The sequence below is a fragment of the Varanus komodoensis genome, unplaced genomic scaffold (assembly GCF_004798865.1).
Source record: "Varanus komodoensis strain SLA01 unplaced genomic scaffold, ASM479886v1 scaffold16, whole genome shotgun sequence".
NCBI lineage: Eukaryota > Metazoa > Chordata > Lepidosauria > Squamata > Varanidae > Varanus > Varanus komodoensis.
The window spans coordinates 754,989-770,558 of record NW_025335468.1 but is presented as its reverse complement, the minus strand read 5'-3'; the positions used below and the strand labels follow the sequence as shown (position 1 = coordinate 770,558).

General features: G+C 46.9%; 1 protein-coding gene across 4 annotated transcripts in view; it reads left to right on the top strand.

Annotated features, from left to right (window-relative positions):
* The window catches only part of SYT7 (synaptotagmin 7), a 228,636-nt gene extending 213,649 nt beyond the window's left edge, over window positions 1–14,987 (top strand). For 3 of the 4 annotated variants that reach the window (XM_044425696.1, XM_044425698.1, XM_044425695.1), the window contains 4 exons: window positions 40–209; window positions 1,464–1,578; window positions 3,718–3,917; window positions 14,883–14,987. In XM_044425696.1, coding sequence (XP_044281631.1) covers window positions 40–209; window positions 1,464–1,578; window positions 3,718–3,917; window positions 14,883–14,987 — 590 coding nt within the window. Of the gene's footprint in view, window positions 1–39; window positions 210–1,463; window positions 1,579–3,717; window positions 4,234–14,882 lie in introns of those variants that run through there. The other variant, XM_044425697.1, reaches the window with a different exon arrangement.
* The last annotated feature ends 583 nt before the right edge of the window (window positions 14,988–15,570 follow it).

Genomic DNA, 15,570 nt, shown 5'->3' with positions numbered 1-15,570 from the left:
GCCTCTCAGCTTATTTGTATGCCCCTTTCCTTTCGGCAGGTTTCCCATATGAGAAAGTCGTTCAGCGGGTGCTGTACCTACAGGTCTTGGATTACGATCGGTTCAGCCGTAATGATCCCATTGGCGAAGTGTCAATCCCACTCAACAAGGTGGACTTGACCCAGATGCAGACATTCTGGAAAGACCTAAAGCCCTGCAGTGATGGAAGCGTAAGAGGCATTGACTTGCTTTTAAATAGCGTTGAGATGCTGGAAAGGGACAGGCCATATCACCACAGCACCTCATTTCTAGCATGGCCAAAACATCCCAAGGAAGGAGACACAAGAATATTGTGACTCCATAGATCTCTTGCCTGTTTCTCTGAATTGCCCCTTACACTGCGAAAAGCTTGAAGGCCAAGGCGCCTTATAACAAAAGCAAGTGCCCAAGCCTGGCCATGGGAGCTGTTTCAGAAGAGCAGAGGGGGCAGCCCTGCACACCCGGCTTGCTTCCCAGCTCAGGCAATGATTTGTCAGGAGCAACTCAGTCCATGCAGGCTGCTCCCTGGCTGTACACAGAGTGATGATCGCTGCGATCATGAAATGCCAGAGGCAGAAGATCCTTTGCTTCCACAATAAAGCAAAAAATCCGGGCTGCTTTGTGTGGATAATGTAGTTATTTGAGCTATAAAAGAAATGATACTTTTCAAATGCACTCCTTTTCTTTTTATTAATTACGGAATATATGAAAGAGCAGGAATATTAATCTTTCCAGTAATCCTGCCTCCCCCGTGAAGGCCCATTGTCTCTGTTTCTGCCCTACTGAAATCCAGAAGGATGCCCCTGGACATGACCAGGTGTGAAACAAGAGATTTGTCCTCCATTTTTAAATTTAATTTGGTTTTAGGATATTGTGGGGTTAAATCTTTTGTGTGTGCATGTTAATCTGTTCCTGGGGATATTTGACTATTTTAGAGGTGAAACGTTAGTTAGACTGTCAAGGTCAAGAAATCATGCTCAGGGGAGTAGAATATTCTGAAATGCCACAGAAGATCAGAGAGAAAAAAAAGGTAATTCAACAAAAAGAAGCTTAACTTGCAGAAGCAAAGAACAAACTTCTCTCTTCACTCGTTGGAGCTGGAGAGAGAAATAGTCAAGAAACATACTCCTGGAACAGGGCCTTGCAGTCCAGGACATCAGGCCTCTATTTAATTTCAAACAGTTTCATCCACTCAGCCATAAGCATTTTTTACTTTCTTCACTGTGAACAGAACCCTGATTTAAGCAATGATGTTACTCAATGCCAGGCAACTGTTGCCCATATTTATTAGCTGGGCATGGTGGAAGCATACCTGCAGGTGTAGGATTAGGGAAATGGACTAGATCCCGAACTGTGCTGGGATAGTTTCAGTCCCAAGTGTAGACAGTGCTGAAAGTGAGCATCGGTGAACTCCCCAGTTGCTGCTAACTCTTTCTTCATTACAGGGAAGCCGAGGAGAGCTGCTCCTATCCCTTTGCTACAACCCTTCTGCAAACTCCATTGTTGTGAATATTATCAAAGCTCGGAATCTTAAAGCCATGGACATTGGGGGAACATCAGGTACTGGAGTCCAGAGCGCCATTTCTGCATTCTGTGGCAAATAGTCTTGCCTCTAAAGGAGCTACAAATGTCCCTTAGAGGTCTGGGCACTTAGGAATTTTAATAAACCTGTCCAGGATTTGTAACCTGCCAGCACCCCTTCAATGATCAGAACTTTTTGGCCTACTTTCTGTCCTAGGAGCCAAGCATTATTTATGTCCATCATCTTCAGCTGACCTTGAGCAGGTACTCACCTGAATGCATGAGGGCTTAAACTAGATGGAAGGGAAAGCCCAGGCTCCCGTGACTCCGTGTGCACCAGCCCCACTCCTTAATATTCTCTCCCACTTTGGGTTGAGTGGGGAGGTATGAAGGGGTGTCCTACTTGGTGCAACTAAGGACGTGACCCACAACCAAAACAGCGTATTTCTTTGTGCAGATACAAAGATCCTCTTGGAACTGCTTTGCACTGATGTCAGGAGAGCATGAGCAAAAGTGCCTGCGATGCTACTCAGGAGATTCTGTGATGTGCTGCAAACACGATTCACTTTCAAGTTCATTTGTAAATTTCAAACTGAAAAGCAGTGTGCCTGTTCCAGGTCCCAGGACATGTTCCCAGAGCTCAAGATTCAACCCACTTGCTGAACCTAAAAGGAGTTTGGTGTGATCAGTGTATGGATGGGTTCTCTTGAAGAACCTCAAGTATGCTGTCCTGCATTGTTTGAGTGAAGGGGGATGAGATGTATATGTGGTAAAATAAATTTTAAAATGCCAGTGCTAAAGGCTATAGTTCAACCCCACCTCTAAACCATATTCATGGCTCATCTCCATGTCTGAGTGTGGATTTTTCAGCTCCAGGCCAGAGGAGTCAAATACATATTTTTCAAAAAGGAAACATGTTGAGCATCTTCCTTATAGTGAATGTAAGGTAAAACTATGGACTGGCCCCCAAGAACAAGGATATCGGAATAGTGGTCCTCTGTACAACTAAGTTTAACCATTAAAGGTTTTAAAACAGAGATGGGGAAATATGTGGCCCTCCAGATATTGTTGGACTACAATTTCCATCATCTCTCATCATTGCTGTGCTGATGGGAATTGCAGTCCAGTGTCTGGATGGCCCCATCTTCCCACCCCTGTTCAAAATGCTTGTCTGTCCCATGGTGAGGAGTGGAAGGATTCCCTTATTATGCTTTGCACCAAAAGGGAAAGCTGTCTGCATGTCCATGATGCTGCTTGTGGTGGGAGGTGGGCAAGCACCCATTTCTCCCATTTGGTTCCCTTCTCTTCTGCATCAAGGAGGATGGTGTCTGTGCCTTGTTTACTTGTGAGGAGGTAGGTTCCCTTTCCTAGAAGCAGGAGAAGCAGAAACACTAAAAGTATGGTCGCTCCATAAACAGTCTTTTGTCGGAATGTGACGGTCAAGGAATGGTGGGCACTTTGGTTAAGGAGAAAACCTTGTTTTTCTCTCTACTTTCCTTAATTGCCACTCTGCCCAGTGTCAATGGCAAACTAGAGTTTTGTTGTCCTTAACTCAAGGGGAAATCAGCCCTGTTTAGCTGATGTACAGCCCAGTTTCTGTGTCAAATTCGCCAGCATCAGGAAGGAGGTGCAAACAGGAGCTGTGGCATTTAGAACAGAGAGAAGCACGGCTCATATTGCTTCTGTATAAAGAAGCTGATTGCAGTTGAGTATTGAGACTGAGTCATTGCTTGAATAGCTGGTTGGTGAGTTATCTACCCCGTGCTTGAGAAGAATCGGCAATGCGAATGACTCTCTGGATGTGGAACAAAACTTCCAATACAGGACAGATTGGAAAGTGGGTGGGAGGGATGCATTTGGAATAAACCTTCCACTCATATTCCTTTGTTGAAGGAAAGCTAACAGCCCGAGCTTTCTATGCTAAGCAACCTGAATCTAGTATTTTCAGAACATATGTAAGTGTTTCTTCATGCCAGGGAAGAAAAATAATCCATTGTTAGTTCATTTGATAACACCTGGTGGAGACTGAATACTGGAGTGCTCATTCTGGACCCCTTTGCAGCCTCAACCCATCAACAGGGAATGGTATGCTGGTGATGATGCTGTCTCCTTTCCTTTCCTTTCCTTTCCTTTCCTTTCCTTTCCTTTCCTTTCCTTTCCCTTCCTTGCCTGCGCCAGACCCTTATGTGAAGGTGTGGCTGATGTACAAAGACAAGCGGGTAGAGAAGAAGAAGACAGTCGTGATGAAGAGGTGCCTGAACCCTGTCTTCAATGAATCCTTCATCTTTGACATCCCCACTGAGAAGCTGAGGGAGACAACCATCATCATCACAGTCATGGATAAGGATAAGCTCAGCCGGAATGATGTCATTGGAAAGGTGAGTCGGGCTGGCCTCCCAGCCAAGGGGCTGCTCAGGCCCTGTCCAAAGCCTCAGGCCAGGTGCATCAGGGCGGCGGGAGTGTGGAAGGGCATCCTCTACAGAGCGAGAGCAGGGCAGCCAGACCCGAGACCGGCAGCTGGTGACATCCCATGGGAGTGGTGCTGCCTGACCATTTCGTTAACTTGCAGCCCACCTTTCCTCCAAAAGAGGAAACTCACAATGCAGTCCAGATTAAATGCAGCATCTTAATTAAAACATAGCAGAAAGACACAAGCACACACAGCAAGAAGTAGGTTTGCAGGCTAGTATATTGGTAAGCCTCAGTTGTTGCTCAAGCTGCCCCAAACAAGTATCAAAATCAGCCAAAGCCTTGAAACATGATATAAAAGTATGTGAATAAATGCAGAATGCTGCAAATTAACTAATTAAATACTTGATGGCATAATCTTAAAAATGAAGTTATTGATACCTAGATTTGAACTGAGTGAAAACTACCAAGTTGCAACTTTTGCATTGTCCCAGTTAGCACATAAGGACAGCAAATTGTGGGTTAACTGTTAATTAGCACAAAATTTGCCAGGGTTGTGTGCTGCTGCCATTTGAATACACAGCCTCCAAGCTCTGTGCTGTTCATGCTACAATGGGTTAATTATAGGTTAAACAACCCACAGTTAACCTACAATTAATGAAGTGTGGGTTGTTTAAGGCACACTTGTCCCATAGTATCCAGGTTAAGACATTGTGCAGCATCCTGTGGTCAGACCACTCACAGGTTGCAGATTCCAAAGAACTGCATTGGGTACATGCCACAGTTGAAGGTTCATTAAGCTGTGATTTCATGCCATTACATGCAAATGGTTGTACGAGGTTGTGTAGCCATTACTTAGTAGCGGTTGTGTCGCCATTTCCCAGCAGGTCCTTCCTGACTTGGCTCTCCACCTTTTCTGTTTGTTTGTTTGTTTGTTTGTTTAGGAGACTTCTATGCTGCCCCATTCGCCGAAGCCTCGGGGCAGCTCACAACCCTAAATAAACTTCAAAATAGAATAATATAAATTAACAATATAAATCAAATTATATTGTTATATTTCTATATTTCCCTGGCTCACCAGGTACTCCAAAAAGAAGAAAGAGTAACTCTCTACCTACCTACCCTTTTTCAGAGTACCTATTGTTGCAGTTGCCGCATTTTCCTTGTAGTTCTTTAAAAAATGCATAAATATATACAAATTTAATGGCTGGGAAGTAAATGGAGGGGAAATTTGTGCTTCTGCACTAGCAGAGTACTTAAGCAAGTACACACTTTCCACTCAATTTACATTCCAGCCATTCAGTTTTACCAAATTTCTTCTCCATTAAATGTATGTATGTTTCTGCATTTTCCTTAACTGTTAGGGAACTGCAGTGCCCACAGCAGTAAGTGCTCTGAAAAAAATGGTGGGGAGTTTTAATATCTCCCCTTTCTGGAGTATCTGGGAAGTGCTGAAAAAGTGGAGGGTACTGACACCCATCAGTTCAGCACTACAAATTGAGAGGATTACATTGCTGAGGGAGAGATATTGTCCACGCCTCCTCTTAGCACACCTTCTGATGCCACTTTCCCCCACTTTTGTGGTACTTTTCCTTCGATAGTTAGGCCCTTACATTTGCCTATGTTTAGCTCATATGCAGTCTCATCTTGCCAATTGTCTTGACAAGTAACAAGGCAATTGACCAGTCAAGACTACACATATCAGATAGCCTTAAGTGTGCACTTGCATACCTACAAAAGTGGGGGGTTTTAATGCCCCATTTTCAGGAACAGAAAAAAACAGCAGTCTCAGTTGTGCTTTTCTGAGACCTTGAAATGAGAAAATAGTGTGAACAACATGGAGTAACATATGGAGGAAGAAGGATGGGGAAAAGATGGCTCTGCCCTCATGCCAGCTAGAGGACTGAGGGGGAAGGAGTCGGAGGACAAGCCATGGTGAGCCAGCCTGTTTGTTGGTCACAGTGCGGGTTGCTCAGTGGGCAGTCAGCTCACTGTAGCTTGTTTGTGGGTGGCTAAGCAAGCCATGTAGATCTGCCCGTTGCCTTTAAATTGTCCCTAGCAGATTGTTGTCTAAAATTTGTTTTCCGTTTTGGAAAGTGAGGTGTGAAAAGCAGCACTGATCAATCTGTGTCTTCTAGCCTGAGTTAGGTGACATGGTTTTGGTTGCACTGACTAGATTTCATCGCAGCTGCTTTCTTTCCATCAAGGATTACAGGTACATAGCCACTGAAATGCATGTACCTTGGAAATCTTGCAAAAGAAACACCTGAGTATATCAGCACCATCTTGACCAAATCTGAGCTCAAGTCAGGCACTGGAGGGCCCGGCGTTTGCTCATACAAGCCATTCCATTGATTCACTGGAGAAGGATGGTTCCCTTGCATAAATGAAGTAGATATGGACCAAATCCTTCCTTTAAAACGAGGGGGAAGCTGTTCTGGGTAGGGCCTTTTCGCAAGGTTTACTTCTGTGGGAAAAGGACTGCAGAAGAAAGACGTCCAGGAAAAAATTGTAATTCCTGATATTTTTATTTCAGTGAAAACTGTTAATCTTCATTTTAAAAAATGACTTCAGCTTTTTCTAAATGAACTGCTCAAGTTATTATGAAGAAGAAATGCGCATATATTTGCCCCCTTTTGGTGCTGCCCTCTTTTCCTTTTCTCTGTATCCCTGTCTAGGCAAGATCTGCTCCCTCTGTGCATTTGCATGCAAAATTGATTGATCGATCAGGACAAAATGCTGTGATTATCAAAAAATATGCTAATTATGAATATGCTAATAATCTACTTTGTATGTTTTTTTCCTGCGGGCAAATTTTGCAGAGTTTGCATATTTATTTATTTATTTATTTCTCATGGGGTAGCATATTGGAAGGAATAGTATAATTCAGTGCATAGAACATGGGGATACAATAGTGACTGGAAATCACAGGGACAGACATCAGGCCATGCAATAAAGAAATCCTGCCCTCCAGACAGCAAAAGTACCTCCATGCTCCACCTCTGGCAGAATTTCTTTTCAGTGGATTGAAAACTGTGTTTAATAAGTCATATGATAATAATGAGACCTAGAGGCTTGCTTTTTTTAAAAAAAAGTACAGTTAACTGTTTTAGTTGCCTCATTCTGCATTAAGAAGCTGGATCCTGTCATGTGGATCCCAAACCTCCCCAGAGCGCAGCAGCAATTAGAGCACACAGCACTGAGGCTGCTCCTGCTCGCCATCGCACACAGATGGTCCCCCTGCCTCTTGATCTCTGTCCAGGCAAGAGTGGTGGTGAGGAGGGGGAGCAGGAGAGGCCCCTGCCTGCTCACTCCTGGGTTCTCTGCCTGCAAGGCAGGCCAGTGGCACCAAAGATGAGAAAGCAGGTGAGGAGCAAGTGCAGCTGGTGACAAGGGTAATGAGAAAACCAGCCCACTGAGCCAGGAGGGGCTCATTGGGGGTGAACTGATGAAGGGCCCTCAAAAACCTGGTGCCAGCACTGGAACTGCTTATAATCCCCATGTGTTTTCCACCAGGACATAAGCAAGGATGAATGGCCACTTTCTTTTTGCAAACCAAGGTCTCTTTGGGTTCTCGTGAAAGTTCACCTTTTGACAGCTGTCAAAGGAAACCAAGTAAAAAAGTTCTTGGCAGAGTCTCTGGATCAGCACCAACCTTTGCTGCATTTTGACAGCAGATACCCATCTCAAGGCATGCCATTTTGGGCCTGAGGAAGTATGGAACTTCACACTTGCACAAGTCCAACTAGAAAAAGATAGTTTTAAAAATTGTGCACATTTGAAGTGCATTTTTTGAGGGAGTGAACCAGTGACAGCCCCTCCAATATACCATGTCAGCACTTTGTGGGGACTCTTACCAGCTGTCAGATCAGAGCAGCAAGAACAGCAATCTCTGAAAACATGGATAAAGGGGGCTAAAAGGCCCCAGCAAGTGCAAAAGGCCTGACAGTTACAGCAGGGGGCAGACAAGATGAGTTCTGCTGTCTGGTCCCCTGGGATTCCCGCCCCTCCCCCCCCCCAGAAGACTGAGGGGGAAGAGGAGGAAGAACCCACGATCAGCGGCACTGTGGGTTGTTCCTTGAACAGCTCACCTTGCGTAGCTTATTTAGAGGGCGGGTTGCTGCGAACTGCAAACTCACCCAAGAAATATGGGTCCATTTCTTGTATAACGAAAAGGACTTCTGGATTGTGTTGCTCCTTCTTCAGGAAAAGCGTTATCTCATAAGTATAATACAGCACAAATAAGACTCACTGACATTTGAAAACAGGGAGCTGAGGGTACACATCAAATTCCTCTAGCTTAAGCAGCAGAACAACCCTAACTTCTGAGGGTGGCCATCCAAGGAGGTTAGGAAGAAGCAGGCTTTCCCTCTGCCAGCAGACAGGAGCTCCAGCTGGCAGTGAATTCTCCAAGCCCCAAGTACACCAAGGTAAGCTCCAGTGCTACCTTTGCCAGTAGACAATTGAGGCTTCCAAACTGGGGAGTGAGAGCAGAAGGGGGACACTTCCGAAGTGGGGTTTCCCTCATCCTCAGGAGCAGCCCTAAGATCACTTCACCCCACCATGTGCACACACTCCCCCTTGAGCTCACACAACTACCCTGCCCCTTTGCACACAATGTATGGGGAGAATTTAAAAAGGTAAGCCCCCCACTACCCCATATGCACCCCCTGCCCTGGCTGACATAAGTTGCCAGGGCTTTGGAAGTAGTACTTGCAAGGTATAGCTCGCCTTCACTTTAATTTCTGGCCTCTAAATTTATATACCAGCACGGTCAACAACGGTCGCCCAGGAAATCAGCTTTGTACCATGTATACAATCTTTCTTTCCCTCAGAGCAATTTTGCTACACTCATCCCTCTGGAGTACAGAAAACATGCTTAGGATAAACTGGAATGTAATGAAACTCTATTTATAGCAAGGTATAAAATGAAAGTCTTAGATAATTGCAGAGTATGGTAGTTTGCAGGCAGTCGTGGAACTACTCCGAAAAAGAAACTTCGAGATGACAGAGAGCGATGGCGGGGCAGGGGGGCGGCAGCAATGACTTTGCATTGGCATGCCTACCTCACACCGGCAGGACGCTTTCATCGGCTTTGGTAGAACTGCTCCCATCCATTTGGCTGCACTTTGGTTCTACGAGTGCTTTCACACCACATGCGTCATGCTGCTTCATACAGTGTCAGTCCATCCCACTGGCAGTATTTCTCTGCTGGGTCTCAGGCAGAGGTGTTTCACATCAGCTGCTCCTTGAGATCTCTTAACTCACAACCCGTGGCAAGTCCCAGCTCCTTCCCCCGGCTGCCCAGCTGATCAGCCATCCTCAGGACGACTGGGAACAGGTCAGGTTTTCCAGGCTGCTGGCAGCACCGGGAAACATCCGTCCTGAGCAGCAATCTGTTTGCTTTCCTAAAGGTAGCCATGCGTAGTTGCTTGCATTTAAGAGAGGAGGAGGGGAGCTGGATGTGTGGGTGATCCTCACCTTGACCTTTGCTAGATGTCGTTCAGCACTGATTTGTTCAACATGGCAATTTTCCTTTGTGATTTGGCTTTTCTTTAGTGTATATTCATATAGTGCAATTAACTTCAGGAAGTGTAGATTGCATGTTCATGCTAGCTAGAAAGCTGGCCTCTTATTTAGAAATGCCAGATTATACACAGCACTTTAAAAGAAATTAATCAGCTCCAAATCTGATTTACATTAAATATATATAATTCTACTCCCATTAATGTAATGATGACAAATTGATACAGTAATCTCATTATATCTGCGTGCCACAGAGAGTCAATTATTCCCTAATGCAGCATTGTATTAAAACAAGCAACATGCATATTAAATTAAAACCAGCATAACATAAACCCAGCATCAAGAGGACGAAAATTTAAGCACAGCAAAATTGCTTAGGTAAGGTGAGCTTGGTTCAGTTTCTGCATCACTGGCAGAGCAGAGACAGAGACAGAAAGTTCTGCCACATCCATGGAAGGCCCAGGATGCTAGAACTGCCCCCTAGATGGTCTGTGGGACTCGACTTATTCCTACATCTGGCTACCTCCAGAGGTTTCTTCTTCAATCGCCAGCTCTGCCATCGCTTCTGCAACTGATTGTGCAATTAAGTGTACAGGCACCACAGTACAATCATGTCCAAGACTGCCTGATAGTAAGCCCATTACATTCAGTGGGGCTTACTCCCAGGTAAGTGGGTACCTAATTGCAGCTGCAGGTCCCTGAAGCATAATAAAAGTTTAATAAAAAGTATAAGAATAGCTACCTTGTTGTTCAGTGCACATGCTAAGTAGGGTTATTTGCCTCTCAATTTGTAATTTTATGGGTTTTTTTTAAGTATTTATGGAGTTTTGTCCCCATAAGCAAGCAAGCAGTTGAATGTATTATTGACTGCCAAAGTTCTTCTCCCAAGGAATGAAGTCAATAGCTAAGAACTGATAGACTGAAAAATAATCTATTTTTTCATTCTGAAAATCATTTTTAAACAAAAGTGTTCCTTTAATGCCTCCATACATAGCTGCTTGGCTAGAGGAGAAAAGAAGGGAAGGAGGAATTTAGCTCATATCCTGGTGTGGGTTGCGACACAATTCGCTTTTTTCGATCACGTCCTTACTGCTCAATAGCCAAAGCTCTCTGGGTGGTTCAACAGCAATTCATAAAAACAGGAACAAACATAAAAATAATACAAACCCAAACAGCATGACAACTGAAGCTTAACCTCAGCCTGAATGTTCTTGTGGGAGGTCACAGAGATCATTTGTCCCCTCAGCCCTTTGGTTCCCGCAAGGGCGTTCCTGGGGACATGGGTTTTCAGAGCTCCCTCTCCAAAGGCAGCCCTCTCAGAAACCTCTGCAGCTCTTACTTCTCTAGCATCATGGCTCCAACCTTAGGAGAGGCAAAAAGGGGGCAGAGCATGGCAGCACTGCCTGGACAGGCCAGGATCCTGTGGAACTACACCCTCCCAAAGCAAGGGATGAACTAAAGCCGGTCTGCAGCAGGGGTGGTTGGTCTCTCTCCCACTGACACCAGAGGAAAGCAATTCAAAGAGGGAGAAGAACCTGAAATGCCCATGTGTACCCACTGCACCGCCAGGCCTCCCTCCCTTCAGCTTTGCCAATGGTCTCTGGCTTCTTCGGGGACTCCAGTATTGGAGCTCCCAGCCCCAAGGAGCAGGGATGCTCTGTCAGTGGAATAAGCCCCCAAGCAAGTCAGGAACCCAGAAGACGAGGACTTGCCAAGAAGTTGCAGGTGACAGCAGCCCGAGGTTTAGAATAGCTCGCCCTCCTCCACCTCTGCTGCAGCAATGTGATAATAATGAGTGATTGAATAATTGCCATTATTGTGCCACCGCCAATCAAGTTATAAAGTCGCGTTTCTTTGAGTGAAAGTCAGGAAGCTCCATTAGGGCATCTGGAAGACAAGCTTTGGCTGTCATTGCGGGGGAGAAGCTGACACACGCATCCTCCATGCGGCAATATAGAAAGGCAGTGGATAAAAATAACCAAAGCTACCAGAGGGATTAACACTGGTTTGCATTGCTATAGAACTAATCTTGACACCTCCAGCACATTTGCTCAGCAGAAGAGGAATGGAGGGTGGCAGCTGGTGCGGGTGAGAAGCTGCCTCCTCCTAAGGGCCTGTGCTGCGGGTTCAGGTCCAGGGCTGGCAGATGTGCCCTCCAGGGTGGTTTGGCAAGGACTGATGGCTGGAGACGCCTCTCCCCCAAAGCCTTCACATCCGCCTTGGAACGCAAGGCTCTCCTCGTCAGTGGCCGTGCCGGGCCATTGCTCGGCCAGAGGGATCATGCCATTTTATAAAGCATGTTACCAGGGTCACATTCCTCAGGCCGTCGCAATCCATAGATGCCGGAAACATTTGTCGGAGCTCATTGGTGGGGGCTCGAGATCCCTGTCTGTTCTCTGTGGCCTTGCCTGTAGGTCTGGCGTGTCCCCCAGGCTGAGTGTTCCTCCTGATTTATTTTATTTCTTAAGATTTTTAAATTTTCATTTTTAAAAAATGGGCAAGCTGGTTTGCCGCAAACCTAAATGCCCTCCTCCTCTGCCATCCTTATTTCGATTTAAAGAATGGCTTTGTGTTTTGGAGCTTAGAGCCCACCTCTTGCTGGGAGCTTGATGGGGAAGTCATTTTCCTTGAATGTCATTGATCTCCCTATTGGGAAATGAGGTTTCTGTGACTGGCCATGCCCACTATGGCAGGCGTTTTGTGGATGGGGAAGGTGATGCCATGGAAGCCATTCTGGGAGCTCCAGTGACACTCTCCCATTCCACTGGACCCAAAAGATTGAGGGAAGAGCTGCTTTAGGTCCCCCTTTATACCACCTCATCTCCAAGCAAATCTGCCCCAATACTTCCCTGTATCCTGAATTTCTTAATTCCCACAGGCTGCTCTTCTCAAGCCACTGATGGGAGTGGGCAAGCGTCTTCATTCATTTTCTTTCAGAAGCGCCAGTTTAGGGCCGCTTCACACAGCAGCTGGGTTCTTTCAGGGTCTTCTCATGCTTTCCTTCCCTCTCATACGAAGCATGATTCACACAGCTCCGGATACGAGGAGCAGGGGCCACCATGAATGGTGGCTGTCTGCATGTGTCTACGTTATGCCTTCATTTTGCTTGCAGGGCCTGGGGAGGGACGCGGCCCTTCTCATCCCAGCAACAGCCCCGCCCTATTTCCCAATCGTATAATTAGAGTGACCAAGTGCAGGTTGCTTCAAAGTCTAAATGCAGCTCAGGACGGGATTTTTCGCAGGCTTACTGGAGCGGGTAGAAGAAGGTTAAGTCAGTCCTCCTCAGCAACTGCCCACCTGGAAAAAGCCACACGCCACATAATAAGGCTTTTAAAAGCCTCCATGGGTGACAAAGCACACATTTTTTACATTTGGACATTTCTGAAAACCTCACTTGCAGCATGGGAAGGAGCAGGGAGAATCCTTTATCTCCAGTCTGATCGGATGTAAGTGCAGAGGCCTGATGGAGATGCTGCACGGGTGGCATCAATGCATTGCTTTTCCACTGAAGAACACGCAGCATAAAGTTGTGTGACTTTTTACATCCTGCAAAAGCGCTACAAAATACGCTATGAAAACTATGCAGATTGCAACTGAGCTGAAAGTGTGTGTGTGTTTTCTGAAGGACACCACCCCATCTCACCTTTTTGCTCCTGTCAAACATTCCTATAATCCTGGTGGCAACAGCAGCAATTGCTGTTTTTCCAGCTGCCGAGCACCATTTATCCCCATCAGTTTGCTTCCTTCTTCTGCCTTTACTGTGATGGCTTTGTCATGAAGCCTGAGAAGGAGGTGGTGAGGCTGGGGAGACAAATAGCAAAGAATAGCTATAACATAGCAAAGAACAATGTGAAATGTAAGTTCTTTATACACCTTTAGCTCGCCTTCTTTATCCTGATTGGTTCACAGTTTTAGTGCTGGTATGACTCACTTATCTTGCAAAACTTGGGCTGGTAAAGAACACTCACATTCTTGTTTTGGAACCCAAGGAAGGCAAAGTTTGCATTTCCAGATTGCCTTTCACCTTTACCAAAGAGGATCCTTGTGACCTGTAGAGTCTTTAACATTTCATCTGTTGAGATCTACACGCCCTGGTAAACCCCTTCTGTGCCCCTTGCGTTAACCCTTTCCTTGACAGCACCCTCGTTCCTGCCCTGAAAAAAGCTCAGCAGTACAGCCTCCTGCTCCCTCCATGGTGCCAGTGATGGTGCCCTCCGCCAACAGGATTGTTCCGTGTGGGTGTTGCACGTGGCATTTCAACACTGCGCCACACACTGCCTGGGGCAGGGGCAGCCGTCCCTCTGACTTAAATGTCCAACAGGGCAGGCATGTGAGAGAAGATGAAGCCTTTCCTGACCTAACTCCCGCTGGCTCATCACCTCAGGCGTATTTTGTTGTATGTAAGCCATCCAGAGAGCCTATGGCTAATGGGGTGGCATATACATCGAAATGTTGATGTTTGTTTGTTAAAGTTATATCCTGCCCATTAGCCATGATGACTCTCTGGGAGGGTTATATTTCTCTGAATCGGACTCACTTCTAGCACTAGGGCAGGAGCAGAAGGAAGTGCCTGTTGTGAGAGATTATAACGTGCTTAAGTGGGTGCTGGCTGGGCTCAATCGGGCTGCTTCACCGACACACTTTTCCTTTGGGTGCAGAAAAACCAAGGACCCTGATGCATATACGGAAGGGCCCAGGTATGGAAAGAGACTAGCAGGGTGACCATATCACATCTTGTTTTGTCTGTAGGGTTAGAGCAGTGCTAAGGAACTGGGTTTGGTTGCAGTTTGTCTGTCTTCTGCATTGCTGTTATTTACTTGCTTATTTTTATACCCCACCTTTTTGCCTCCAAGGAACTCAAGACTGCTTACCTAATTCTCCTGTTCTTCCTCCTCTCAAACTTATCCTCATACCAACCACCCTGTGAGGTAGGCCGGGCTGGGAGCCTGTAACTGGCCCAAAGTCACCCAGTGAGTGCCATGACTGAGTGGGGACTAGAACCCAGACCTCCCAAGTCCCAGCCCAGCACTCCTGGAGCACTCCTCCCAAGCTTCTCCAAAATTAAAATTGAAATTGAGCCCCAGGATGAAAGAATCTCCCCATCTGGGGGTTCAAGGGATTGGTCCTGAAATGAGAAGCTGCTTGAATGAAGGTGCTGCCTGCCAGAAACAGGAGAGACTACAGTGTGTGGGAAGACATTGAGGATGGAAGTGGAAGTCAGGGAAAGGTGTGATTAGCAAAGGTTGGAGGGGGTGCCAGGCAATGAAAAGGGAAGCTGGGAAATGACCTGTCAGGGGAGGCAAGTGGACAGGCGGGGAAAAGCTGTGGCTGGGAGGTGTCGGTCGATTCTGTGGAGCAGCTGAGCCCCCAGCATTCTGACATGTGCAATGTCCCCCCTTCCCTCCTAGATCTACCTGTCCTGGAAGAGCGGCCCAGGCGAAGTCAAGCACTGGAAGGATATGATCGCCCACCCGCGCCAGGCCGTGGCACAGTGGCATCAGCTGAAGGCCTGAGAGGCAGAAGCCGAGGACTCGCTCTGGGTTTCTGTGCACCATGTCAACGTTTATTGGCCACACTCTCACTACTTTATGCACAGCAGCTGCACCCTGGTCTCCTCCGGGGTGGAAAGCTTGGGGAGGACTGCCGGCTAAGGGAGTGAGCCTGACACACGGACTGGAAACTGTGGGGAAGCGGTGTCGGCGTCCAAGGCGCGGCTCAGCACACGGCTCCACTGGGAGCATCGTCATGACCCCCCTCCCGCTTTAGCCTTTCCTTCAGACTCCTTATGTAGACAGAGAGAGGAGACCAGAGCGACCCGGCCCGCCAGCCGAAGGTGGCCTCAGCACTACTTCGTCTGGGTTCCCAGTGCAGAAGTGGCACTGGCGTGGTGGGAGGAGAGGGGTCTGCTACCGCCATACGAGACTTCCTATGAGTTCTTCCAGCCAAAGGCCCCTTGGAATGGCACCCTGCTTTGCCACGAGACAGCCAGCCCGGCCGGTGGCTCCCACAGGCCCAGGCGGGGGAGGGGGCGGCAAGGAGACCACTTGCTCGGTTGAGGGGAGGTTGCTTCGTTCTCATTCAATAAAACGTGTAAGA